Source organism: Bufo bufo, chromosome 8 (genome assembly GCF_905171765.1).
Source record: "Bufo bufo chromosome 8, aBufBuf1.1, whole genome shotgun sequence".
Taxonomy (NCBI): Eukaryota; Metazoa; Chordata; class Amphibia; order Anura; family Bufonidae; genus Bufo; species Bufo bufo.
The window spans coordinates 30,224,722-30,239,540 of NC_053396.1; the positions used below are offsets into that span (position 1 = coordinate 30,224,722).

General features: G+C 44.6%; 1 protein-coding gene across 2 annotated transcripts in view; it reads right to left on the reverse strand.

Moving 5' to 3' along the window:
• Positions 1-612: 612 nt before the first annotated feature.
• Positions 613-14,819, reverse strand: part of MAPKAP1 (MAPK associated protein 1) — a 176,781-nt gene continuing 162,574 nt past the window's right edge. The window contains exons 11-13 of one of the 2 annotated variants that reach the window (XM_040442681.1): positions 8,613-8,710; positions 2,925-3,080; positions 613-1,552 (exon numbers count right to left, since the gene is read on the reverse strand). In XM_040442681.1, the coding sequence (XP_040298615.1) occupies positions 2,961-3,080; positions 8,613-8,710 (218 nt within the window). In that variant the 3' untranslated portion in view covers positions 613-1,552; positions 2,925-2,960. Of the gene's footprint in view, positions 1,553-2,349; positions 3,081-8,612; positions 8,711-14,819 lie in introns of those variants that run through there. The other variant, XM_040442680.1, reaches the window with a different exon arrangement.

Below are 14,819 nucleotides of genomic sequence, written 5' to 3' on the forward strand. Positions count from 1 at the left end.
CAAATGTGAGATTTACAAGGAGGGAAAACAGTACACCTCTCTGAACAGTGTCTGGGAGGCTGTGGTTGCTGCTGCACGCAATGTTGATGGTGAACAGATCAAAACACTGACAGAATCCATGGATGGCAGGCTTTTGAGTGTCCTTGCAAAGAAAGGTGGCTATATTGGTCACTGATTTGTTTTTGTTTTGTTTTTGAATGTCAGAAATGTATATTTGTGAATGTTGAGATGTTATATTGGTTTCACTGGTAAAAATAAATAATTGAAATGGGTATATATTTGTTTTTTGTTAAGTTGCCTAATAATTATGCACAGTAATAGTCACCTGCACACACAGATATCCCCCTAAAATAGCTAAAACTAAAAACAAACTAAAAACTACTTCCAAAAATATTCAGCTTTGATATTTATGAGTTTTTTGGGTTCATTGAGAACATGGTTGTTGTTCAATAATAAAATTAATCCTCAAAAATACAACTTGCCTAATAATTCTGCACTCCCTGTATAAGAACTTTAAGAAAATTCTGCTGTCACCAAAGTACAGCATAGGGTATGAACTGCTAGTGGTGCTTGGTCAGTAATCACACAAGCAAGGTGGAGCACTCTTTATTTTGGGTTCTGCAGCAGGGTATATGATGAGGCAGGGTCACAATAATACTGGGGGGCATTTCACCTTGCTGCTATACCGGCTGCCACTCTGGCATGGTAATGGTCATACAGATGCTGGATATCCTTCTGTAGTACAAGCTCTTTCAACTTGGACCTGTTTCAGCCAAGGTGGTTGCTGGCTGCTGTGTATGTGGCTCCATCCAGTCTCAGACATTGTCAATGGGGGAGAAATCTGGAGATCAAGCTATCAAGGGGGAACTGTTAAAAACCCTGAAGTGCCTGTTGTGTAGTCTTGTTGGAACACCACCTGGTTGCACAATGTCTTGGACTTACTGAAGACTGGTTAATGTTCCTCCACGAATACCAGACGGCAACATCCATAGTAGCTAACGGCGCCCCAAAATCATGAGACCTGAGTGTCTCCACACTATGCATGATGGCAGCAGGTGCTCTCCAGTGAAGTCTGATGCGGCCATCGTTGGTACTAAAGCAGAACCTGCTTTCATCACTGAACACTGCTGTTTGCCATTCATGCCTCCAATGGGTTCTCTCACTGTACCAGTGCAGGCACTCTTGACAATGATGAGAGTTCAGTGTCAAACAAGCTAGTGGAATGCATGAAAGCAGTCCTGCCTCAAGTAGATGGTTTCTTATGGTCCGGGCAGCTACTGCAGAACCAATTTGTAATGCCGTTGCCCTCCTTTGAGACAGAGCAGCTCTTTTTATACAGCCATCTTAGCATCCACGAACCCTCTCCTCTGACCACTGCCGACACCACCGATGCACTAAAGAAACTTCTCCTTCAATTATGTCTGAGATTTGGTGGACCATCCAGTTTCTCCAAGTTCCACTTTGCAGCACTTTTCAGTCAGTTAATTGCACAAATGGTGCACACCTTCATCTAGCAGACAATGAACACTTCAACAACGCCCAATCAACAGTCCTGTGAAAGAGAAGATGAAAAACAGCGCTGTCAAGACAAAAAACAACAGTGACGCCAGACAAAAAAAAAGTCTGTGGACCATCTGTATGTAAAGTAAGGATCTTGGAAATCTGATCGCCATACTGTATGTAACGACCTCCAGCACTGCCATATTGTAAAATTGGCTTTTTATCTTAATTCGTTCTAGAGGTTTTTTATTTTCTGGTAGTGCATTTCTATGTTTAGTTGTGACCCTTTAACATGGACCAAAATGTATATTAGTGCAATTCACATCTGCACTAATCATTTTCCTTGTCCTGCTCCGTCATAAGAATAGAACAATGTAAATGATGGATACCAACAGCATCCAACAGACTCCACTGGCCCACTAGAACCTGATTCCTGAAATGGTGTCTGTCATTTTACTGAACAAACCACCACAGCATACTACGCCATTTGGTCCGCCATTTTTAAAGGAACCTGTGACAGAGGCTCATAAGGGGTTTTCTGAGTTTTTAATACTGATGACCTATCCTCAGGATAGTTCATCAGTATCTGATCGGTGGGACTATTCGAGAAGGCAGCGGCGCTCACAGTAGCGCTGCAGCCTTCTCACAGCTTTCCCTAGGCTGGTGACGACACGTCCATGGGTCACGTGGCCTATGCGCAGTGAATGGAGCGGAGCACCATACCAAGCACAGCTGCTGTACAATGTACGGTGCTGTGCTTGTAAGCTGCGAGAAGGCCGCAACGCTCACAGGGAGCGCCGCTGCCTTCTCAAAAATCTGGTCTGTGGGGGTCCCGGGTGTTGGACCCCCACCGATCAGATACTGATGACCTATCCAGAAAATAGGTCATCAGTATTAAAATATTGGAAAACCCTTTTAATAAAAGACATGTCATATCACACCCGTTCAAATGTCTACACTGTGGACCTCAGACAGACCAACACGTTCTAGCCTTCTTTATTTAAAAAGCCAATCCAGGATAAGAAAATCCACACAGCCCGGTTCTGTTAAACTGAACACAAGCGGTTGTGCAAATGTATCCTTTAAGGAAATTAAACGAAGTCCAGCATATACCCCCTCTTCTACAACATTTTTTTGAAGAGGATTCTGTAGGGGTGCATTCAGTTTATGGGGTGGCCTGAATAGTCAATATTTCCGTAAAACAAGGCTACAAAGTTGTAAAAGTTATAGGGGGAGCCTGTTCACACAGACATAAAGGTCCAAAAAGGGGGACATGGGGTTGGGCTAGATAATTCTCTGTATATAGATTAATGATAACAGCTTGGTACTAGTGATAAATCCTCATAGCCACAATTCATCAGTCTCTCTCCATTAGAATGCAGGAGGCTCTCTGGCCGGCCAGAACTGAGGCTCCATGTGTCCACCTAGTCTTTTTCTTCTCTTGTATCTTGGCCTCCCATCTAGCTTGGTTTCTTCTCCTTCTGAAAGCTGAAGCTGGTTCTCCTGGTCAGTTTCCTCTGTTTCTGAGCAAAGTAATCTGCCCGAGCTGTGCTGGCCCGGGACTCCAGAATGTAATTAACCTAGGGACAATCAAGAAAGAAGGACACATGTATAATATGAGTGAAGACATAAAAAGCTTTAAAAGGGAACCTGTCAGCATGCTAGATGTTAAACTGCTGACAGCACTAAGAAGAGGAACTTTTCTCATCAGGAGAAAGGAGAATATGAACTTTTATTCTACATTCTGTTCTCTCAAGTGCCCATGAGATGAAGCTTCTCTGTGAATTGAGCTGCTTAACCTTTGAGTGACAGCTGTAGTATCCAACCAGAAGACCATTACAGCTGTTATGCAAAGAGGGGGGGCTATAAAGTAGCTTGATGCACTTCACAGTGAAGCTCTGCCTTGTGGGCACTATGGAGAGCAGAATAAAACTTCATAGTCACACTACTCCTGATAAGAAAACCTTCACCACAGCTATGTTTGTACTGCTGACGTACTCTCTTTAAGAAAAGTGACAACTGTTACACTACGTAGGAAGAGTGCTCTGTGGAGTTGTCAGCAAGAAGGGAAATCCCTTAGGAATGAATGGAGACAGCTTTGTGGAAATGCGGCCACCATTCTTTTCACTTCTATGGGACTGCCGCAGATAGCCGAGCCAGCCAAACGCTCGGCTATTTTCGTCAGCTCCATGGAAATGAATAGAGTGTGACCACACACGTGTGGCTGATCTCCGCTCTGGATATACAGTACAGACCAAAAGTTTGGACACACCTTCTCATTCAAAGAGTTTTCTTTATTTTCATGACTATGAAAATTGTAGATTCACACTGAAGGCATCAAAACTATGAATTAACACATGTGGAATTATATACATAACAAACAAGTGTGAAACAACTGAAAATATGTCATATTCTAGATTCTTCAAAGTAGCCACCTTTTGCTTTGATTACTGCTTTGCACACTCTTGGCATTCTCTTGATGAGCTTCAAGAGGTAGTCCCCTGAAATGGTCTTCACTTCACAGGTGTGCCCTGTCAGGTTTAATAAGTGGGATTTCTTGCCTTATAAATGGGGTTGGGACCATCAGTTGCGTTGAGGAGAAGTCAGGTGGATACACAGCTGATAGTCCTACTGAATAGACTGTTAGAATTTGTATTATGGCAAGAAAAAAGCAGCTAAGTAAAGAAAAACGAGTGGCCATCATTACTTTAAGAAATGAAGGTCAGTCAGTCAGCCCAAAAATTGGGAAAACTTTGAAAGTAAGGGCTATTTGACCATGAAGGAGAGTGATGGGGTGCTGCGCCAGATGACCTGGCCTCCACAGTCACCGGACCTGAACCCAATCGAGATGGTTTGGGGTGAGCTGGACCGCAGAGTGAAGGCAAAAGGGCCAACAAGTGCTAAGCATCTCTGGGAACTCCTTCAAGACTGTTGAAAGACCATTTCAGGGGACTACCTCTTGAAGCTCATCAAGAGAATGCCAAGAGTGTGCAAAGCAGTAATCAAAGCAAAAGGTGGCTACTTTGAAGAACCTAGAATATTACATATTTTCAGTTGTTTCACACTTGTTTGTTATGTATATAATTCCACATGTGTTAATTCATAGTTTTGATGCCTTCATAGTCATGAAAATAAAGAAAACTCTTTGAATGAGAAGGTGTGTCCAAACTTTTGGTCTGTACTGTAGGTGCGGGCCCCACCTATAACAGTGGAGTAATTGGAGGCTTGGTAAGTATTGCATCTCATTGATATCATTCAAGTGTCGTGGTAAAAAATGCAGTTGTAAAGTTTCCAGGTCCAAACTGTTCCTATCTCAATGCGACACGTTTCGAGGCGTGAACAGTCAGAGACCTGTAGTATAACACACATCGCATCATCTATACTCCAGGCACTAAATGCTAATTACGCATGTGCTTACAAAGGGTTGTAATAGTTTTACTAATCAATGTTTGCTGTCTATAGTGGACTGAAACATATTGCTCCGCATCCACATGGCACATGGGAAGTGGATAAATTAACAAGGTATACTCATTACCGCTATATTCAAATTGAAATGGCAGCACATAACGGCACAGATAATGAAGTCTGCTTTATGCTGGCTATTAATATCTGTTCAGTGCATCTAAAAGCTGCAATTAACCATTCGATTAGATCCGTTGCTAATTATCTGGAATTCAGTGTATACACATCATGTGCTTGGCTCACATTACCAGTTAAGAGCCCCGTACAATACGCATGGCGGTCCTGGCGGCTCCCTAAACGATGGCAGGAGGTGTGTATTACAAACGCATGGACAGAGTGATGGGCGCATCACTGACCATGTCCCTCTACTGTCATCTTCTGCCTTGAGGGTGGCTTTCTGGTATCTGTCACTGTTTTAGTAAGTACATGCATTCCCTATGAAATGACAGGTCAATGTGGAAGCATTCCTCTGTTATTCCTACTAGAAATGTATCAATGGATGTTACGAGCTGGAGGTGTATCTCTGCACAGTCCTGGCATTCTCCAATCAGAGCTGCCAGCGTAGGAACATTCTCTTATGACAAGACGAATGGTAGCACCCAGCTGTCAACTTATTCAAAGGTTTCTATAAGGAGTAAAAGAGGAACAGTACAATGCAGAATTGTGATTTCATGGAGAATACAACCACTTACTCAACAGTATTATAAAAACGTTTGCCGTTTTCTAATCTGTGTAGAAATGCTTTGCGGTTTTCAAGATCTCTGCTTACAGTCAATGTAAATCTTCCAGAGGATTCCGTCCAGGTCATGTGATAATCGCAGTGCACTACGCAGTTCTTTTTTATTGCGAGCTCTGCACCCGTGCCATCTCATGACTCTGGAAGTGAACACCAACGTTTCCTATTCAATGGCAGCAAGCAGAAATCTTGCAAAGGATAGTGAACTGATACACAAAGAATATTAAAATAACTGCCCACCCAGTCCTACTCCACACTGATGAGGGGCAGGCACCCGGAGACAGCTGTCTACGGATAGATATTTTTCCTTGTCATGTCCCAAGCCTTGTTAAATAGTCAGACTCAGACTCCTAGGGAGCCACTTCCACAAGGTGGTGCTAGAGAGGTGGTTCTCTTTCCCTGGGAGATACCTCTTTGCATTGGGTTTTTCCAAGATTTCTGAAAAATTATAAATTATAAAATAATTAAAAAAAAACTTGCCTTTTAAATGTCCTGCCGCTCTGAACCCTGCAGTAGTCACAGGTCGTTCATCATTTATGTGAATGCAGCAGCCGATCACTGGCCTCAGCAGTCAAGTGCACGTGAACGCTGAGGCCAGTGACTGTCTGCAGCAGTCATGTGACTGAAGATTGCCATATGACTACTGGAGCAGTAGGACTGGGTTGTAGGGACATCTAAAAGGTGGGAAAGTTTGTTTTCTTTACCCACCTCATTCCCTGCCAATTTCCCCAAAAAATGGGGAAAATGTATTTAATACATCTTAAATTTATAGATATTTTAGGCCATAAGGAACGCAAAATAATTCATACCAGACAAACCAGAAAGATCTATCCATAGACATCAGTAGAGAACAGGGTACTAGTTGGCTAGGTAAGATGCCTTGGTAGGCAGATCATAGCATAGTCTACAGATGGGCGTCTCTGGTTTGGTTACATACACCACTATGTCTCTTCAATGAGTTCCCATGACCAGCCCATAATGAAGTTCTAATCATGCCGACACAAAGGTCAGGTGTAAGCACTGTGCACTGTTGAATTAGTACATAGCATAGAAAACTATTAAGCGTGGTGGTCTGTATTGATCTTGGCTGACCAGTAGTCATGGGCACTTCTATTGGTTGGTATCTAGTAGCTTGGAGCCCTCTGAATGGTAACCTGGGCAGAATAGCCCAGACAGCTCAATAACATGTTTTAGATGGTGGCATAACATTTTACTGGATAAAAGTTACACTGAGACCACCAGAAGGTTTGAACTGGTGCTAGGAGTATCCCCAGGAGGGGTTCCCAAAAACAACTCTAGTACTGTTTGCATGGGACCAGCATCGTAGACACTAAAGGTGCATTCACCGCAAACCGTGGATCCGCAAAACACGGGCACTGGCTGTGTGCATTAGGGGTGCACCGAAATGAAAATTCTGGTCCGAAACCGAAACCGAAAATTCAGGATGCCCTTGACCGAAAACCGAAACTGCCTTTTTGCCCAAATACTTTTAAAATACTTTTTTTTTAATGATTTTATTAATAATTCTTTTTCATGAATGAAATTCATCTGTGGGTGGCGCTGTTATGGAGAGGGGGATCTGTGGGTGGCGCTGTTATGGAGAGGGGGATCTGTGGGTGGCGCTGTTATGGAGAGGGGGATCTGTGGGTGGCGCTGTTATGGAGAGGGGGATCTGTGGGTGGCGCTGTTATGGAGAGGGGGATCTGTGGGTGGCGCTGTTATGGAGAGGGGGATCTGTGGGTGGCGCTGTTATGGAGAGGGGGATCTGTGGGTGGCGCTGTTATGGAGAGGGGGATCTGTGGGTGGCGCTGTTATGGAGAGGGGGATCTGTGGGTGGCGCTGTTATGGAGAGGGGGATCTGTGGGTGGCGCTGTTATGGAGAGGGGGATCTGTGGGTGGCGCTGTTATGGAGAGGGGGATCTGTGGGTGGCGCTGTTATGGAGAGGGGGATCTGTGGGTGGCGCTGTTATGGAGAGGGGGATCTGTGCACTGTTATGGAAAGGGGATATGTGCACTGTTATGGGCATAACAGTGCACAGATCCCTTTCCCCATAACAGTGCACAGATCCCTTTCCCCATAACAGTGCACAGATCCCCCCTCCCCATAGCAGTGCCATAGACCGATCCCCCTACCCATAACAGCCCCGGCCCTGCTGCTCACAGCATCACTCACTGCATCTTTATTTTACCTTACAATCGTGACGCTCCAGTAACAACTCTGCAGGCAGAGCGGAGGGCGGCGTAACGTCACTTACTCACGTGACGCACCTGCTCCGCCCACTTTATGAATGAAGGAGGCGGAGCAGGCGCGTCACGTGAGTAAGTGACGTTACGCCGGCCTCCGCTCTGCCTGCAGAGTTGTTAGTTACTGGAGCCTCACGATTGTAAGGTAAAATAAAGATGCAGTGACAAAGTAAACCGCCCGCCCGGCGCCCGCCCGCAGATGGTGGGTGACAAATCCCACACCCCATATTTTCGGCCGATATGTAACAATATCGGCCGAAGTGGATTAGGTGCATTTTCGGCCGATATTTTCGGCTGCCGGAATTTCGGTGCACCCCTAGTGTGCATCCCCACTCACAGTGTGGACCCGTTGACTTCAATGGGTCCGTGATCCACGGCGAAAGATAGGACATGTTCTATCTTTTGCAGCACGGAGACACGGATCCGGGAGCATGCGAAAGGGCTTCTGTGTGTTTCCGGGTCTGTGCCTCCGCGTCGCTAAAGATACAACATGTCCTATCTTTCGTTGCATCTCGCGGATCCATTGAATTCAATGGGTTCACCCCGTGATGCACACAGCCAGTGTGCGTGTTTTGCAGATCCATGGTTTGTGGTTCGCCACACACAGACGCGGCCTTCACACCTTCGTGCGAATGCACCCTAATTCTGTGCCAAAACTCAGGAAACCAACCTTTAAGACAATCTCGTTAACAGTGGCTGCGTCCGATTCAAAGTACAGATGCTTGTAATCGTGGTTGTTGAGGTAGGTCAGCTTGAACATCGCGTGGCCTGTGGAGATGAAAAAAAACTTCAAAATCTATAGGCACTTACCGCTACAATCCAAACTGTATACAGAACTAATGTACATGATAAGGCAAGGTTCATACATTCACGTGGTGGTAAAGCAGGTGGTCACATCTCTACAACAAGTAAAAAAAAACACACAAAAACATAGTAGTACAGGGGATTTACCCTAAACAGCAGAACAGGTTCCTCTTCAAGGGGTTGTATTAGATCTGAAAAATAAGGTCTATCTCCCACCTGTGACATTAATGTGGATGGGGTGCAGGGACAGACTGGACACTTAAAGTGGCCCTGGGAAAAATTAAATCTAAAAGTGGCTCAATGTTGTAAGGGAGTCCAAATTGACAGAAGGCAGGGCAACACAAATAAGCAGGGCCAGCAATACCATAGAGCAAAAACATATACCACCGAGCAGCACAATATACTGGCCCAAAAGCTGTCCTTCTGTTGTAGCCATCATCAGATGGCATTTTGTGTCCTCCTCCAGTTTGTCTCTGATTAAGATATGGAGCAGGGGGCTTAGGAGGTGAGATATGGGCCACAGCAGTTGAATTCAGAGTGCATATGCCGCTGCTGGTGGGGTACATGAGTTTCTGCTTAATATCGCTGAGAGCGCATTATGGACCTGGCCAGTGGCAGAGAGGAGGGCTTGGATGGCCCCATGAGCATCAGCCCACTGGGAATTTTCCCTGTAAGGTCTATGGCCAATCCGCCCCTGATGGGGTGTGCATGGCATTGGAGATCAGCTTCATTCATTTGGATGGGGCGGTTTTGCAAACCAAACGACCAAGCTCATAGAGAAAAGTGGCCAATTGTGTAGAAAAAGGTCTGTGTGCTGGGCCCCTTCAGCTTTTAGCTTGGTGAAGTTCAAATATAGACTAAGGTTTACGAATCTGGCATAGGTTAAATGGGAGATCCGAAAGATGAAAGCCAAATGGGCACATTCCTCAGAAGGTCACACAGAGCCACGTATTCCTGTATGTGGTACAGAAAACTGGGCTGAGGTTGAAGGTCATACACATAACACTTACAGGTAGGGCATCATGCTCCTATCCTGGGTAACAATCGAGCTGTGCCAAGGGCTATGTACATATATATACATATTAAGGGAAAGGTTAAGAAGCGATATGAATGGCCGACTTGTAGAGTTCTTCTTGGCATTATCTGCACCTATCCCTCTATGATCCACATATTCAACGTGGAGTTTTAGAAGGTCATTTTTATTACATTAAGCGATCTGTGAATGTGGTGCATTTTATCATGGAACTGTATAATTAAATATAATTACAAAGCATTAATCTTCCCTGGTTGCTGCCTAATGATTTAAAGAGGGGGACAAATATATAACTTCCTTAAATCATTTCACAAAATTAAACTTTGCTTCATATATTCGGAGCTGCCTCCAGCAGAATCATTTGTTTCTGTAATAGGAGGATGGAAGCGTTTAGAAAGGAGAAGAAATGCTGAAGCCGCGACTAACAAATATGTATATTAGTTGGCGTGCACCTAGAAGAAATGTAAAGGAGGGAGAAAACACATTACATGAGCGCAGGCGAAGGAAGCAAAACTCCCCAAAAGTCTTACAACTTACATTATTGCAACAGTTCTGTTATCCCCTACAATCTTGGTCATAGATATGATGTCTTTCTGTGAGATAAGACAACAGGTCAGTGCATGCTGGGAGTTGTAGTAACTCCAGCTGATCAACTGTGATCAGGGTAAACTGAGCGGCTGCACATTTCTCCTGCATTGGCTGCTAAAGGGGAAACGTGTGATTACAATTAATGGTCACAGGCTGTGCTGAGTCTCAACGAGTGGGAGCCACTAGGAACCCTCCTCTCTGGTTAATAGAGGAGAGTCCAAAGTGTGGTACTCACTTCGGTGAAGTCCATATGCTTTAAAAAGGTGATGGGACAGAGGATGTCCAGTTGGGAAAAGCCCTTTTACAGGTCGTCTGCCATCATTAGAGTTGTTTCTCAAATGTTGGGACCTCCACGGCCAGCAAGTCTTCATCTTCAGCAATGATGCAGCAGAAATGAAGCGGTATATGGCTTCCACAGATTTCAATGTCTATGCAAAGATGTGTTGGGTTCTTCAGGGCGACATTTGTTTCAGCTCCCCTCTCTGCTTGATAGAAGGGGGGACTTCTCCTAATAAGAATGGGACTGAGCTGTGCCTAGGCCATGTGACCAATGTACAGTGACATCACTGGTCTAGGAAGTGGATGAAGTGCTCACGGAGCTCCATGGCAGATGATTGGTGGGGGTGCCAGAAATCGTACCTCCGTTGATCTGATCTTCATGACCTATCCTATAGACAGCCCATCAATATCAAATTCCCGGCTTTAAGGCTATAGACACTTTTATAGCGACATTTTTATATTATAATTTTTTTTTCATTGCTTCCTAAATGCAAAATTATGCGACTTTCTAAATAGTCTTCATTAAGTCCAACCATTTGCTTCTGTGTGTGTAAGTCGTTCCGCTAGCTGCTGCTGAATCTGACTGAAACCCTTCACATAGCACTGCTTCTGTTTCTGACGGCACTCTACTCTCAGTCAGTATATGAGAGAAGAAATCCCTTATGAGCTACAGAAGGAGAAACATGTCTGAGAAACAAGTTGTGCCAATACCTGAGAGCTAATGAAGGCAGCAACATCCTGGACACACAGACCTCACATCCAGAATGCATTAACCTTCCCTTCTCTCAGTGTCAGAGAAAGCAGTAGGGACTTGGAAGAGGCTGTAAATGGTAGATCAGAGTGCAGATGGGAAAGCAACCAAGGAAAGCTTGTAGATTGGGAGGAAAGCACGCACAAGACAAATTGCAAAGGGAGATTCACATAACCTACGTAACAAGAGAAGAAATAAAGTAGCACACCTACAGCAAATTCTGTAGGGACAGACGGGGAATCAAGCACTCAACAACATTAATTACAGTCAGTAAATGAGAGAAGAAATCCCTAATGAGCTGTAGAAGGAGAAACCAGTCTTAGACTGAAGTTGTGCCAATACATGAGAGCTAATGAAGGCAGCAACATCCTGGACACACAGAGGTCACATCCAGAACGCATTACCGGGTGGGACATTTCTGCAAGAGAAAAGTCTGAAACTATGAACAGATTGGTAACCGAATATAATCGGGTCTGAAAATGAATAAAGTGAATGAAGGTTGTAGAATAAAGGTCATTGTGGTTGTATTTAACCACTAAAATATGTAAAAATATTTTTCCATGTCAAAGGTGCCCATAGTCCAGGCACCACTTTTAACATGTGGAAATTTCATAAACATGTTGGACTTGGTTAACCTACCCTTATCTTCCATCCCCAAATTCCTCGGCCACTAGAATGAACAAGTTGGAGATGGCAGACAGCCAATCCAACCTCCTCTCTTGAACCAAACATTTGTGTTAATTGGGATATGAGAGGTGATAAAAGCTGGTAGAACAACTACTGGCCACCAGTTATTGCATATGTATGGTGCTCGAAATTATGACCTGGTCAAAGTCTGTGATATCATCAAAGCCAATTCCCCCCTCTGCCTCATGAGATTGCACATTTTAACTGGAATCCTTTGTTTCCCTGCTTCTCTAGCCAATGTATTGCATTGCAGGTGGATGACAACACTACCCAATGCACTCCACTACTCCAGGGTCTTGCAGAGATTACTCCATCAAATTAAATGGTAGTTAAAAAATCACTGCCTATTTTATCAGCAATTTTGACAGAGTGACAGCGAGAGTCACAAAACTGTGTATCTTATGTGTCAGGACTCAAGCCAGCTAACACATCCCATTATTCTAATAGGGACGAGTCGTGACTTTTCCGCAGACAATCTGGAAAGTTTACTGCTCACAGAGATGATGATGAATAGGTGTCGAATGTACGAGCAGGTGGGAGAACAAGAGAGCGAGTCAGAGGAGAGAGAAGGAGCGCAAAGAAGACAAGCGCAAAACTGCTGCCAATGTATGATGGGAGACATACAAGTAAAAAAACGGAGGGTGAAATAATAAAATAAAAAAAAGACTTAACGGATTCTATCAGAGAATATCTAGAGAGACAAGTGGAAAGATGGACGGGATTTTTCCAAAAATAGGTCAATATAAGTGATGTGTCCATATAAGTATCGATCTAATGTAACATCCTGTCACCGTTGTCTGTGATTGTCCCCAGATGCACCCAAACATACTCATAAAGAAGCATCATTAACCCTCCTATAGACAGTCAGGTGTAACGTGCGTTCCACTTCTATTATATCTCCTGGCTGAATATGCTGACAAGATGTCAATAAACACAACAAATTAATACTAGTGCATAGTGTGTGGTGGTTCTCCATTGTTGATGCTGGACGGATACAGTTCTCTAAATGAGCAACCCCAAAAAATCTCACCTTTTTTAACATGAGAAGTCTAAGGAGGTTGCCTGTTACATGTCAAAGTTTAGATTTTTTCTGGACCTGACCATGTCCCAAAACATCAATATTCATTCTCGACACTGCCAGTGTTGCTGGTTTCTACGTCTGGGATTATTAGTAACACCGTGAGTTATGAGGCATAAACAATAAATCTCCTCATATGTGCCCCAAAGTTTCAATATTGTCTTCTCCAAGGTGCTCTGGGCAAGGGTTTTGCAGGGTTCTTATATTGATGACCTATCCCCAGGATAGGTCATCGATATCTGATCGGCGGGGGTCGGGCACCTCCGCCGATCAGCTGTTTAAAGAGGAGGCGACGCTCCCCTTTAATTGCACTATGCGTCATCTCCTTTGCAGTGGCAGCGTAGTGTAATCACAAAGAAACACTCCATTCAATTGAATGTAGCAAGTACTTGTAATTACACTGTGTTTCCGAGACGACGGGTAGTGTAATGAAGAGGAAGCAGCTCTCGCATGGAGCACTGCCTTCTCTTCAAACAGATAATCAGTGGGGGTGCCAGGGGTTGGACCCCAGCAGATTACACAATGGGCAGTGTAATGAAGAGGAAGTAGCACTCACATGGAGCGCAGCCTCTTCTTCAAACAGCTGATCGGCGGGGGTGCTGGGTGTCAGACCCCGGCAGATCAGATGATGGGCAGTGTAATAAAGAGGAAGTAGCACTCACATGGAGTGCCATCATCTCCTATTCAAACAGCTGATCGGCGAGGATGCCAGGTGTCGGACACTGTGAAATCAGACAATGGGCATTGTAATGAGGAGGAAGTAGTGCCGTCTCCTATTAAAACAGCTGATCGTTGAGGGTGCCAGGTGTCGGACACCGGCAGATCAGGCAATGGGCAGTTTAATAAAGAGGAATTAGAGCTTCTTCCAACAGCTGATTGGCTTGGGGGTGTCGGGTGTTGGACCTGGCAGATCAGATATTGATGACCTATCCTGTAGATTTGTGTATTCAAATCAGTCGGCACTGCAGGTAAAATTCGCAGTGCACGTGTCCTAGGGTGAGCGTCCCACACAACAATAACGATAGAGAAGGACCGGCACTCACATATAGCGTCTTGCAAAGTATTTCTTTACTGCCACATATTCATTCCGTGACGCGTTTCAACACAATCCATGTCTTTGTCAAACCGTGAAGTCACAGAATGAATATGTGGCAAGAAAGAAATACTTTGCAAGACGCTATATGCGAGTGCCGGTCCTTCTCCATCGTTACTATCCTGTAGATTTGTCATCAATCTTTAAGTCTGAATTCTTTAACTGAAGCCAGCAATATAGCTAAGGCTAGTTTCACTCTGCTGGCACTGGATCTGACATTGCCGGCCAATTGACTACAATAGGGTCCGGCAGAGATCCAGCCGCTTACCTGGCAAATATGCCAGGGTTTGGCGTGACAAATACCTTAGCATGCAACATTTCCAAGAGATTTAGATGTTCACGTGGAACACTACATCCACTGGTGAGAGTAAAGGTGAGGAATTCAGCGGGACATCAACACAATCTTAATGTTGGGCAACACACAAAAAGGGACAAGGATCAAGCAGGGTCGGATGTTTCGGAATCCACTGCAGGCCCCGGTGGCGATGCAGATGCAGCGGCTCCATGCACACACACTATATTTATTACGGCAAATCTATTTCCGGGCAGTGAATGGAACAGCTG